General features: G+C 43.9%; 1 protein-coding gene across 1 annotated transcript in view; it reads right to left on the reverse strand.

Moving 5' to 3' along the window:
- Positions 1-14,273, reverse strand: part of Tbc1d2b (TBC1 domain family member 2B) — a 71,954-nt gene that overhangs the window by 13,984 nt on the left and 43,697 nt on the right. Inside the window, exons 5-9 of the mRNA XM_004628879.2 lie at positions 9,673-9,902; positions 8,698-9,081; positions 5,839-5,949; positions 4,467-4,660; positions 2,404-2,926 (exon numbers count right to left, since the gene is read on the reverse strand). Of these exons, the coding sequence (XP_004628936.1) occupies positions 2,404-2,926; positions 4,467-4,660; positions 5,839-5,949; positions 8,698-9,081; positions 9,673-9,902 (1,442 nt within the window). The remainder of the gene's footprint in view (positions 1-2,403; positions 2,927-4,466; positions 4,661-5,838; positions 5,950-8,697; positions 9,082-9,672; positions 9,903-14,273) is intronic.

Here is a 14,273-nt window from a genome sequence, read left to right on the forward strand (position 1 = left end):
AAAAAAAAAAAAAAAAAAAAAAAAAGATGCAACTGTTTCCCAATGACTGAACAGCCTCATTTAAAAAAAAAAAAAAAAAAGCTTTCATTTTGCTAATGCAGCTATTCTTTGAGATCATAAAGTTCAAGAAGTTTCAACTACTCCTTTTATACATAAAAAACAACACCAGATGTGGATTTAAGTAACAAAGACTAGCAGATGTATAAAGAATACAGCTGTCCAGAATCCAACTACTCTGCTTCAATACTGGAGGAAGGAAACAGCGCCACAGACAAAGGGACCCTGCTGAGAGGCTCTCTGAGACAACCAGATCTAAACTGCTCCTGCAGAGGTGGAAAAGGATGCCATGTGTGCCAAATTCTACATTCTTCACAACAGACACTTGGGTCCAACTATTATACACTGTTACTAATCAAGAGAATACTTACCCAATATGTCCACGTTTGGTTCCAAGTAGGCACAGGGGCAGAGGTGAGAAAAATGAGCTCTTAAGCTAAAATCCAAGAACCTCTGGTTGTATGTAATAGGAAGCTGAGTCACAGGAAATCTCAGATGCCCTTTCTCATGATTTGCTTTTTCCCCCTTTCCTTACGTAGAATCATAATGAATTCACCTCCAGTTAAAAAAGAAAAAACAGGGGCCGGGGAAACAGCTCAGTAGAATAAGCGCTTGCCTGGTAAGTGCAGGGTCCTGAGTTCAATCCCCAGTACCGCAAAAAAAAAAAAAGAAAAAAGAACTGAGCTAGGTGGGCAGGAAGGTCTCCAGTCATGAAAGGAATGGAGAACACAAAGATGACAAATGATAGATGAAGGAAAAAAACATTTCACAAAAGGATGGTGAAGTTAAGAGGCCTGAAACACAAAGGAAGACTGAAGCTTGTCTACTGAAGTTCTGAGTATTCAGAAGGCACAGACAAGAACCAAACATTCTGAAGAAAAAAATCCAGCAAAACAGTTAAAATTCAGACACTTTAACAGTAGTGGAGATGGAGGTGCAGGGAAAGAGCTGTAAGCACCCCTTACAGACAAAGATCCACTTCCATGACATCATCAGGTATGCAGGGTACCACTGCACCTCCAACGTGTGTGCTCAAGTCCCACTTGGTTTTGCAGACTGTCAGCTTCCAGTCAGTTTTATACCTAAGAATAATATGTGAATTGTGGCTTAAAGTGAAACAAGACTGCTTTATTAAGCAGTAGCCTATTTACAGCCTTTTTCTTTTTAAAATGGAGACTGTCTAGGAACAGCTGAACTCCCTTTACTTTCCAAGGGCACAAAGAGAGCTGCTCTGTCCTCACCACCACAAGCAAGGGCTTCCTGGAAACCATCTGGTTTCACTTGGGTCTTACCCAAGGAACAGTCCAGTTTAAAACTTTGCCTCCTGCAGCACTCTCGTTCCTGACACGAATAGACAGCCCTTAACCCAATATCAGTACCAGGGCTATTAGGCCTCTATGCTGCCGGGATAAATATAAGCACTCAAAACTCAAGTTCATGCACTTGGCTTACAGGGGATTCCTTAAATACATATACAGAGTCTTCATTCTTTATCTTCCCAGTAAGCTGGGTTACCTACATCACTACCAGAGGGGAATACAAATGCAAAGTGCTATGCAGCAGAAAGCAGAAACAACAGGAAGTGGGTCATCCAGGTAAGGCCAGACTGGGTCAGAAGCAGGAGGCTGTCTTTAGCACTCAACACTCTGTCCAAGAGAAGCTACATGCAGAGGCCTCATTCTGGCCCAGAACAGCTCAGACATAAAAGCTACACCAGTGATGCTGAACCTCTTAGAGCTTACAATGATGCAAACAGCCTGCTGCAGCACCCATGCCATAGGTTTGCCACACTGAACTAGATTATTAAGGACAGGCCAGCAGCCTATAAATCCCCTGCTTAGGGAGGTACGGGAGACATATTTAGAGAGGCCAACCTAAAGAAAACAAGGTTAGATCTTTCAAGAGCAGGGTTTCAATCACTGAAGCACTGTTTAAGGCAACTTCCTAATTCACAAGGGTCCCATATAAATAAGGAGGGACCCGAGTTTTTACCCCCTGCATTATCAGCCACTGAAATCAAACTCTGATCAAAATCTATGTGTGAAAGCACAAGGAAGAAAGAATGAGATTCCAAAATGAACTGAATTTGATTTCATGTTTTTTTCCTGGGTGCTGGAAACTAAATCCAGGCCCTCGTGCACTTTACCACTGAGCTACACCTCCACCCCCACTTCTGCATTAATACTTTGTGGAAGCACATTTGTTTCTAATATTTCAAAGCTGGGCATGTTTCTTCACTAAAAGTACTTGCTACAATGCTTTTTTCCCTACAACACTGCCTTTCTGGACCGCACAGGAAGGGAGTTGTCAGGCAGGGCTTGGCACCCATCATTCTTTGAATGGCACCTGGGAACATGCTATGGCTGGTGCCCACCTGTTCAATCCTTGGCAGTAGCCAATATCTGGGTTCCGCCAGGAAAAGGCGAGCAGGACATTACGCAGCTTCTGGATACCCTCAGAGGTGGGGCAGGAGTAGTGCTTATTGTTGGGCAGTGTCCGAAGCAGGTCCAGCTCGATCTGTTTGGAGGCCGGGTTCTGCTTCTCCAGGGCCTTCTGCAACAAGACCTGGAAATAGTCTGGCTCCACACCATCCTTGAACTTCCTTGTGTGGAGGTCCACACACCACTTCCACACTTTGGAGCGGTGTTCGTGAGGAATGCCTGAGCGGATCAGGGTCTTCAGTTCTGGAGAGCACACCATCTCCCTATTCACTGTGCTGGCAAAATAGTTTTCCCACTTGACCCCAGTGGAAACTTCCTGGTTCTCTGTGAGGTACAGACTCTTCAGGTCCAAGGCCCGGACCTTAGCAACCAACTTCTCCTCTTCATCATCATCAGGCACAGTTCTGAACCCATAGATATCATACTCACTAAAGGAGAATGAAAGTGAAAATAAAAATAAAAATGATCTTTGCAAAAATAACCAATAAAACAGAGTAGAGAATCCAAATACTAAGCTATGTCCATGTATACATATATTACATATGACCAGGCATTTCATATAGTGAGCAAACAGTACGCTTCTTGATAAACAAGGAGAGAACAACTGCCATCTACATGGAAAAAATCAATTCCAGATGGCTCAAAATACTTAATGTAAAAACCACAAAGAAAATATAAGCAATGTCACAAAAACAAGACTGATCAACACGGCAACATCAACATGTATGTGTTTATATATCATACATACACAAGTGAATAGATTTATGCCTCAAAAGACAGGTCTCATTATGCAGCTCAGACTGGCCTTGAACTTACTATGTAGCCCAGGCTGGCCTTGAACTTGTGGTGATCCTCTTGCCTCAGCGCCCCCCGCCCCTGGGATTACAGGCATACACCACCATGCCCCGAAGAGACATCATTTTAAAGGTAAAAAAGCAAAGAAGAAAATACTTATAAGGTATTAGGGATGAACTGGTTACCCACACAGATTTCCTGTACAAAGAAAGTCCTCTATGGGCTCCCTCTGTTTCTGAATGCTTTGTGGATGCAAGTGTGTCCTAAAAAAGGCTAACATTGACCAAGCAATGGCCGTGACTCATCCACATGGCTGACACTGACAAAGGATCTACAATCTGAGGTACAGGATCTCAGGATAAATCCTGGGGGGATTTCACCGACCTTATCAGACCCAAAAGCTACAACTCTTGTTGCATAGGTCCTGCTTTATCTTGGTCTTAACCATCCAGCAGAAAAGTATAAAAACGAAGTATAAGAAGTAAAGCCATTGTGTTATGTTGAGCTGTAGGAGACTCAGGTCAACAATTTCTGACACTGCCAGTCAAGCAGAAGACCCAATACTATTATGGACTACTGGAATCTTTTAGAATATTTTGCTGAGTTAACATACCTATAATATTCAAATGACGGAACTAAACAAAAAAAGGGGATACAGATGAATGTCCATTATGTATCTGTGTATTCAAAGCGGTTAGGATAGATATATAGTTACATTCTCTTAATGAATAGAGGGATTTGTTCTAATAGTGTTTGTAAATAGGATATCACATCTGCATCTTGTACAGCAAATAACCACTAGAAAGAGAGTATACAATGTGTTAATTATTGAAACTGTCATACCAATTTGATTTGAAACTGTCTCATTGCTATATGTCTCTCAATAAAATTATGGGAAAAAAAAAAAGGCTCTCTATTCTTTGGAACACTGGCTCCTCCTGAAGCAGCATGGTCTAGAAGCAGGGTGACTTTGACATGGCACACGAGATCTGGTCCCCAGATCTACCCCTTCATGATGCAGGAGACGATAGTGCAGGATCTGTTCTGCTGACCCAATGGCACTGTCATTTTCAGACATGAGACACAGGAGTTGTGCGAAGTCCTCTGTGAAACACTACTCCGCTCAAGGGACTATAGAAAGCACCATACCCCAACAGTCACTGGCACCTTTACCTGACAAGATGAGGCTTCACAAATGCTTGCTCTGGCTGCTCCTGGCTCTCAACCTGCAGTGCGTCCTCCAAAAGCTGGGCAATGACTTCCTGGGTGGGCCCCTGTTCTTCAGAGCACACTGGAGTCTTCATTTCTTGAAGCAGTATCAGGTATTTGCTTTCTACCTGGCAGAGCTTGGCTTCCAGGCTGGAATACTACAGAGAAAGTGGGAGGTTACCTCTATCCAGACGAGATGCAGAAAAAGCTTCCCGTATGTGGCTCAAGCAAATGACAAGCCCAAGATTATCAGGAAGTGAGCCAGAAACAGACAGTAACAAAGACAAGGTTAATGCATGCCACTGGCCAACTGTTCTGTTTAACATAGCTTCCTCCTCAAGATCTGGCACAGAAGCAGCACTGCTAATCAGAGGCCTGGGTGCCAACAAATGCCACACCTCTGGACAGGGTTGGAGTGAGCAGCAGGGACCAGGTGCCAGGACTGACCAAGCTGGTGCCACCTGGCACATGATCCATAAGTGATCACCCCATGCCATACCACTATTCTTATGACACTATGACCCAGGACCAGCTCCCACCTATCAACTGATCAGACAAATTAAACACACACGGAAAACATGCAGGGGTAAGATTGGATAAATGCTTTAAGATTTGCTCAAAAAATTACACAAGGTATACAGCAGCCACAGGCAAGTGTCATCTGGTTATAATTCAGTTACAAAGGCCAGCCCAATAGCTCAGCAGATTAAAGCACCTGCAAGCAGGCACAGGGGCCAGGGGTTCCATCCCCGGGCCCGCCTCCAGGGTGCGCTGAGAGGGCAATTGAGACTGGGCAGGGTGGCACATGCCTGTAATCCCAGCTCTCTGGAGCGGACCACTACGAGTCCGATCTACATAGTGAGACTCTGAACACCCTGTACACCCTTCCCTAAAATACAAAAAAAAAAAAAAAGTCAGTTACAACTAGAATATTTGTGATCCCATTTACACTCTGCAAAGCCTTTCCAGCCATAATCATGTCTGACTCTCAAACCAATCCACTGTTTCAGAGAGGAGGCAGTATCCTCACCACCCATTTTATAGATATAAAACGTGACATAAATTCGAAATAATTTGGGGAATCCATAGTTATATATAATTTTTCTCAAAACTTCATTTAAACTGCATGTGTTTGATAGAATCCACATCTATAGGCCTTTCTCTGTCTTCTTCAAAGACGAAGTATGTACTACTTGGCTCTACATACCAAACTTACTTTAAATATGTTTTGATACCACCAGTCATCTTTCTCTAAGCTTTTAAAACACATCCATTTAAATGTGTTTTTATAAAGCCATCCCCCTTACCAGATAATAATAGCCTCATACAGACTCACCTTGGCCATCAGATCTCTCTCTCTCCTTTCTGCATTTCTTCGGAGAGCTGAGAGTTCCAGAATTTCCTTATTAAGAAATTTATTTTGGGCCTTGTACCCCTGTAGATTATCCTGTGGGGGAAGGAAATCCCATCAATTCACACTGGCTGGATGTTGGCTAATTACTCTTGTGAGGAGAGCTTGCTGCCTCACCAAACAGTCTCTAAGTTGGGTGACTTCCAAAGACCTGGAGGTTAACAGAAACTTCTGGGTTAATCTTGCTGGTCACCTGTGGCAGCAGAAGGAACATAGTCATGCTGCTGTAGCAAAGAAGGCAAAAGAAATACTGACTTGATGGTGGCGCTTTTTCTCAACTGATGACAGGAGAAATGAACAGCACTTATTTCCTAAATCTATGTAACTATTTTGTTACTCATATTCCTTGAAGTGGTACAAATAAAGTGATACTTTACTTTTTTTTTAATAGAGAAATTGAACATACTCTCTCAAGTTTCCCGTTTTTTTCTTATGTACTTTGTGTAAAGGGAAAAAAGGGGCTATAAACATATAAAAAAGCCCTAGACTAAAAGTTACACTAATAAATTCAGCCTATGATTATAAGGCACGTAAGAAAACAAGCTTCTCAACCTTTTTCCATTGAAGAAGTTCAAACTTATGGAAAACCCAAAGACAAAGTACAATAGGGCTGTGGAGTAGCTCACTGGGAGTGCCTTCCTTGCATGCATAAGACCCTGGTGGCACTGGAAAAAAAACAAGGACCAATGTTTTGTCTCCACCAGAGAATATTACAAAAGCAAGAAGTAACCATTATCAGACACAAAAAAAGAGTAAAATCCAAAAGACAAAAAAATTGTACAGGGCCAGGGAGATGGCTCAGTGGAATAAGTGCTTCCCTGGCAAGCGCAAGGGCCTGAGTTCAATCCCCAGTTCTGCTAAACAAACAAACAAACAAACAAACAAAAAAACAAAAAATCCAAAAAATTGTACAGGCCACATTCACTGACAAGCAAGAAAATGGGCCAGTAACAGAAATAATAAAGTTATCTAAAAATACACTTAAAATATTTAACATGATTTGTTTATATAAAAATATATAGTTGAAAAGTATATACATGTTATTTTCCACCTAGTCATTTTAGATGTGAGGTCAAAGAAGAAATCAGTACTCCCTCTTCAACCATGTAGTCTAGTCCTGGAAAAGGAGAAAACAATGTCAAGATACTGCTATCGAAGTCCTCTCTCAAACCTTTCAGCACTACACAGGAAGTATGCAGTAGGTCTAGGGTCACAGGGACAGAAAAGCTGAGGTCCTGACCAAGGCAGGACTCACGTATCCCACCTGAAAGTGACCTGGCAGCCACTGTCTCTTTATAAGATCCACCCACTGAACATCACAGTTATGGAATTTGGGAGCCAAAGACTTTTAAATGGTTGAGAAATGTTCAAAAAAAACTACTTTATTACTGACCCCAAACATCCCAGCTATTATGCCACACAAAAAGAAATGGAAGGAAGGGTCCACCCTGATCCACCCCATTAGTGATCTCCACAGCCATGGGGAAGGGTCCCCTGCCAGGCACTTGGCTCAGCTTCTGGAGAAATGTGACCCACACCTCTCTCCTGCCCGGTACAGCCCACTATGGCCTGGAAACCCTGGCTCTGGCAGAGTCTGTACCTGTTGCAAACACAGATGTGTTTGCAAAATGAACACTTTCAATAGGATGTATGATTAGGGCTGGGAATAGTCATGGTTCCACACATCAAGCGAACCAACTTCTACTGGTAGCACCAACAAAGACCTCTTCTACAGGAAAAGCTACTTTACAGTAAATGTAAGTATATAGTATGAGGTTGGGGTTTAGTGACTTTTTGATTTTCTCATTAACAAATTCTGCCCCCAGACCAACTGAGAAACGGTCACTATGGGGAGCCATGTATACACTCTGACAATGCCACTATTCTGAAAAACTCCACTAGGGGAAAACATGCCTGGATCCAAGTTACTCACAAAGAGCAGGTGGCCAGGTGCAGAATATTTTGAGCTTGATGGGGCTGGCAATTGGGATCTGCTGAGCTTCCTGGGCTCTGCCCAACATCTCACATCCTAGGAGACATATGTCCATCTAAAACCTCTCAAAAGCTAGTGGCAGAAGAACTTGACGACCCTCTCTATGACTCAAGAGCAGCCCAAGGCCATTGAGCTCTATGCCCTAGATGAGGCTTTTCTGTAGGCACACGAATCCAACCACCTCTCCCTTTCAGAGTGCTAGCCATGCAAACAGCATCTGCTGTCAGTATCCTAGATCAGACCCAGAAAAATCACTGCTTCTCACACAAGGGTGGCCTAGAGATAGATGCCAGGAAGGGGAGTTCTGTCTCCCTTCTTAGCATCAACACCCTTCTACATGGGGTACAGGGGTGTGGGCTTCTTCCATACCCACCTGAGCTGGAATCCACCCCTAGCTGGCCCTTCACCAGCTTGTGCAAGAGTATGTGCAGTGGATGTACAGAAGAGGCAAGAGACCATTTCCACAAAGCCCATGGGATAACAAGGTGCTAGGGTGATTCAAATAGAAAGGGAAGGCTCAGCTGCCTGAAAGCACAGGGGAAGAGATCGGAGATCTGAACCTACTTCAAGCAGAGGCAACAGCATTCACATTTCCCAGGAAAACTATTGGCAATATCAATAGTTTTGATATTGTGAGACGTGTTACACTTGTCAAACACAAAAACAAAAACAGGCAGTGTTCTATCTCACCCAATGAGCTCACAGAGAACAGGACCTCCAGGATGATCTGGCTAGAGGTACCATTTCTGGGAGCTCTGTTCTCATAACCAGAGTCAGTGCCCTGCCCTTACTTTCAGCCTGTCCAGCTCCAGCTGGTCCCTGCTGGCTGGGGCAGCCAGTGGAGAGCCCGGCACTGAGGAAGGGGAAGGCATGCTGCCCTCGCCCTCGCTGAGCTTGATGATGACCTCGTCCTTGGCTTGGATGGTCTCCATCAGCATTCCCAGCCGCTCGTCAAGCTCGCCAACTGTGCTCTTTAAGGTCCTCACTTCCTGTTGCAGACTCTCCTTCTCCAGATTCAGCCGCTCCAGCTGGCTGCTGAGGCCCAAAATCTGATCATCCTTTTGGTGGAGCAGGTCCAGTGTGGCCCCAGGGATCCCCTCGCAGAATCGACCACTTGTAAAATACTTGTCATACTGGGAAGACCGAACTGTCTGCTGCAGCAGCCGGACTAGCTCCTGGGAGCCAAGAAGAGGACAAGGTGAGGTGAGGGAGAGAGTGGACAGGAAAAGGCAGAGACTATAATAGCATGCAAAGAGCAATTGTTGGAATCTGCGGAACCACAGAAGCTTTACTCAAAACTCCTTGAGAGATACAACTAAAGAGGAAAAAATTTACTCCATCAAGACAGTCTGTATGAAACAATGACAGGAAAAGGAAACAATAGACACAAACACTGTCATTAACAATGGTGATGACAAGTATTAATCAAGATTAGAGAGTCTGTAGTCTCTATTCACATTCAGTGAACTGCTAAGCAGTTAGGTCTGATCATGTCAGAGGGAAAGTGCCACTTAAGAGCACCGAACTCACAGTAGAATTGGCCAGAGTACAAAGAGCACTGTCCTGAAACCTCCAATAAGGAGGATGCCCTGTCCTGTCAATCCAGCCTCTCTGGACAAACCACCCAGCGGAGCACCAGTACCTGGAAAGGTGACTGTGGCAGGGTGAAGCTGCAGAGAAAGGCACTTCTGGGAAAAAGGAAACAGGCTGCGCTCCTGTAGTTGGGGACACAGAGGTGGGGAAGGCAGGTGTCTGAAGATGGTTACCTTCTGACTGGTCAGGTCTTTCTTCAGCCGCTCCAGCTCCTCCTGCTGGCTCTGAACCTGCAGCTGCATCTCAGAGGCCTGCCTGACACTGCCAGCACCCGACATTCCCTCGCTCAAAGGGTCTCCACTGCTGTGCCGATTCTTGTACGACCCAATGATGTCTTTCAAAGGGCGCTTGCCTTTGTAGGAGTTACGTCCAAAATCAAAGGGGAACCCTGAGCCAGATACTCCTACACAAAAACAAAACATACTTTATAAGAGCTGACCAAATCATCCTTCTGAACAGTACAATTAAAGAAAGCTTGCTCACAAATCACCCCCCAGGAGTGTGTATTCATCACTCACAAAATATGGGCAGGCTGAGATGCTCCTCTAGCCTCACCTTGTCCTAGAGAAAAACCAGCATGCCTCAAGTCAGAGATGCTGCCCCTATGGGATTCCTTGCTGGACACATAGTACCACATGACAGCCCTAAAAGAAAACTAACGTGTAATTACCCTAAAAGAAAAGTAAGACACAGTGATGCCTGGCTTCCTATTTTGCTAATTTGTGATAAAAACAAAACAAAACCCAAATGTATCTTTTTTAAAGTGTGAACAGCTATTTTAAAATGCAACTTTGCCTATTTTTTTTTCTTTTTTTTTTTGGGGGGGGGGGAGGAAGAGTCTCACTATGTAGCTCGAACTCATAGTAATCCTCCTGTTTTCAGCCTTCCCAGCACTGGAATTACAGGCACGTACCACCATGCCTAGACTCGGTCACAGGCTCAGCACACCCAGAGGCAGGGCCAGCGCAGCATGTGGTGCCAGGGATTGAACCCCAGGCCCTGCAGTTGCCTAAGCAGGCTCCTAATCTGCTGAGCTATCTCGCAGGCCCTTATTTTTTCTTCAAAATCATTTTTTAAAATATTGTGGAATTTGAATAAATTTTAATGCAGATGACTTCAAATATACATGCTATACAAGTTCAATTTGCATGAAGCTGGTAGGCAGGCAAACACCGACATGGTCAGGAGCAGCTCAGTGGCCCCTGAGGTCAGGTAGAAGCTGGAAGGGGCTAGCACCTGAGTGAAGATTGGTTTCATGTTGTGCTGGCTCTATGACAGTTCCTCAAGCCAAACATTCCTGACTTGGGAGGGAAGAATACAAGGAAAGGCCATCCACTTCCTGTGAATAACATGAACAAGTTGGTGGCTGATTCTGAGGGCAGCTCCAGAAATGCCCATAACCCATACAAGCATCTTCTCATTGGGAACAGGCTGGGAAGAGGTGGAACAGGCTGTTAGCAGTGGAGAAAAGATGCTTCAAGAGGTGCTGAGCGTTCATCAGGCACAGAACCCCCCAGTTCCCACTTCCACTTCACTGTTTCCACTAGGAGTCACACGCTCAGTGAACTCCCCCTCCACAGTCCTCCGCTGCAGGAAGCTGCTTCAAGTCACAATGGCCCCATCCTGGGTGTTTTATCAGGCAACCAAGTACACTCAACCTGACTTGATTCAGTGCATACCATTTCCTCATACCTAGATACCACACCACGATCCCTGGAACACAGGAAAGCTTTTTTTCAAATAAATCATAGCAGTACTTGCTCTCCCAAAAAACACTTCCCAGGGCTGGGGATTTAGCTCAGCAGTAGGTTGCCTGCCTAAAAAGCAGGAAGCCCTGGTTCGGTCCTCGGTAACAAAACAAAAAATAAACCAAAAAAGACTTTCCTAAACCCTAACTTCTGGTAACCCGTGCTAGAATCAAGCATAAGGCAAAATTTCTAAGTTATTTATTGTACTTTTATGTTTACAACATTAATATTCTCTTAATAAATCAATGAATCTAGATTTACTATGAAGGCCACTATGAAATGACTCTGAGGAGGATTTAATATTAACCAATTGGCTTTTCATGTTTACCGTGTGAGTTTGCCCAAGGCTTAGGCCCTTGTCTGGAGATGGGCAGCAGGCTCACAGTAAGTGAACCTCTATGAGTCACTGGTCCCCACTGAGGCCTGCATAGACCTGGGAAATTGGGATGTCTCACAGGACAACATAAGGACATAAGGACTGAGGATGTGTGGCTCTAATACCAATTAACTAAAAGGAGACTGCCGCTGTGGACTTTTCAGTCCTATGGTGAAGGCCTTCCTGGAGATAACATAGTTCTCCTAAATTAACATAATGTATTATTTGGAGAAGACCTTAAAGGGATTCTCAAGTCCTGCCCAGATTTCTGCATTTTTTTTTTTAGTATCCCCCTTCTAATAAATGCAGCTAATAAAAAGATAATAAATGCAGGCTGCCCAGAGAAGTTCTTTATCTTCAATCCTAGAAAATCTCTGTGAGGTTTTTGATGCTCCTGGAGCCCTGAAACCATACCATTTGCCTCATTTATTTAAATTTTTACTGTCCACTCATTTGGGAGACTGCAGGGCTGACCATCCAGCAATAACTAAGGGATGATATTAACACAACAGTTAACAGTATTAAGCAAAAGACTGATGGAAAATTTTATGAACACATCAAACTGTAGCTCCTAACCATGATCAACTGTAATAGTGGGAGAGAGAGGGAAAAAAAAAGACATGCTGTGGCTTCAATTATGTGCAACACACAATATCCTAAGCCCTCACGGAAAATATATTCCCACCAAAATTACAAGTTAATACTTAATCTCACCAAGCTTCAGCTTAACTGCAATATGAAGGAAAGGGAGGGACAGAGGAGTATATTAAATGAGCTCCCCAGCAAATACAGTCAGTAAAATCCAGAGGTGGGAAATCCCTCAGTATCATCATTGGGTTTCTGAGCATATGTGACAGGGAAAAGGAAGGGAAAAAAGACAGCAAGGTGTTTTGACAAAAGAGACCTAAGAAGTCAAGTATGGTGACAACAAACTGTAATCCAGCTACTACCTGGGGGCCTAGGGGCCACAAGTTTGAAGCCAGCCTGGGCAACTTTGGTAAATCTTATCTCAAGACAATTTTTAAGAGCTTTAGAAAGGTGGTAAAGCAATTGTCTAACAAGAGTGAGATCCTGGGTTCCATCCCAAGCATCACAACAAAATAAAACAGCAAGAGAGACAACATGACCTGACATTAAATGCAATATGTGGGCTTCATTTCCATCCTCATTTGAATAAACTATTGGGAGACATTTAAGGGAGGGAAGAAAAGGAAACCAGAAGTAGAAAGAATTAAGATGGGCTAGGTATATGAACCAACTCCCAAAATGAAAGCAATCATTATGTACTATAAACATGTACCAATAAAAATAAATAAAAATTATTAAATAAAAATACATTTAAATTGTTTTTAAAAGATACTTAAGGAATATTTTGGAAATTAGGTCATATTAAGATTTACTATAACCACCTTTAGATACAATAATGAAGCTGTATTTATAATGCTTTTAAAGAGTCATTATATCTTAGCAACAGCTATTAAAAGCTAGGTGGGGGCACACACCTGCAATTTCAACCCTTTGGGAAACTAAGGCAAAAGGATCACAAATTTGAACCCAGCTGAGAAAACTTAGTAAGACTACTCCCAAAAAGTAAAAAGATCTGAGGATGTAGTTTAGTGCAAAAGTCCCTAGTGTCACCAAATAAATAAATACAATTTTTAAAAAAGATACTAAGGGGCTGGTGAGATGGCTCAGTGGTCTAAAGCACCTACTTAGAACAAGCTTAGCAAAGCACAGGGAGGTGGTTCAACCCCCCAGCACCACATGCCAGCCCGCCCCGCCCCCTGGTGGGCTAAGCTGGCCACACACACACACACACACACACACACAATAAATAAATAAAAGACACTAAAAGGGCTGGGGAAATGGCTCAGTGGAATAAGCGCTTGCCTGGCAAGCACAGAGGCCTGAGTTCAATCCCTGGTTCTGAAAAAAAAAAAATTTTAAAAGGGCTGGGGAAATGGCTCAGTAGAATAAGCACTTCCCTGGCAAGTGCAAGGGCCTGAGTTCAATCCTCAGTTCTGCAAAGAAAGGAAAACAAATCTGTTACAGTTGTTGACACTCTGGGTACTAGGAGAGAACTGAGGGAAGGAAGAGGGTGGCCTGGGTAGAGAGAGAAGATATCTGAGCTTGCCCTTGAAGGAGGGAAGAAGGCATGAGATTTCATCCACTGAACAGTATTTATAGAGCAGGGAAGCGTGAAGGAATTGGACAAGCAAGGCTACCCTGAAGTTTGCACCTTGTGCTTGCCAGGCAGGTGCTGTACCACTGAGCTATATCCCTGGCTCTCATTTAGGCTTCTCTTGTCTCCTTTCCTACAGGGAACTTCATGGTGAGCTGTTTGAGCTACATCCTGGGGACCAGACAGGGCCTAGAGCTGAGCCTGGCAATTTCTTAGCCTGAGCAGGACCATGCCTCTATTCTTGTCCTTAAAGCAACACCCTTCTCCCTGAGGGCTTCTGGGAGTGTAGGCTCTTCCCCTGCCCGGGCTTCCAGGGAGTCTTGTAGGGTGCTGGGCAGAGCCTGTCTTGAAATCAGACAAGGCAGCTGGAGTTTAACCCCTTTTCTGCTGCTCACTGGCTTTGTGACTTGGGCAAGGTATTCAACTTCTCTTTCCCTCCCTCCCTCTTGTTGTTGGTTTTTTTTTTTT

This window comes from Octodon degus, unplaced genomic scaffold (genome assembly GCF_000260255.1).
Source record: "Octodon degus isolate 3935 unplaced genomic scaffold, OctDeg1.0 scaffold00026, whole genome shotgun sequence".
Classification (NCBI taxonomy): Eukaryota; Metazoa; Chordata; class Mammalia; order Rodentia; family Octodontidae; genus Octodon; species Octodon degus.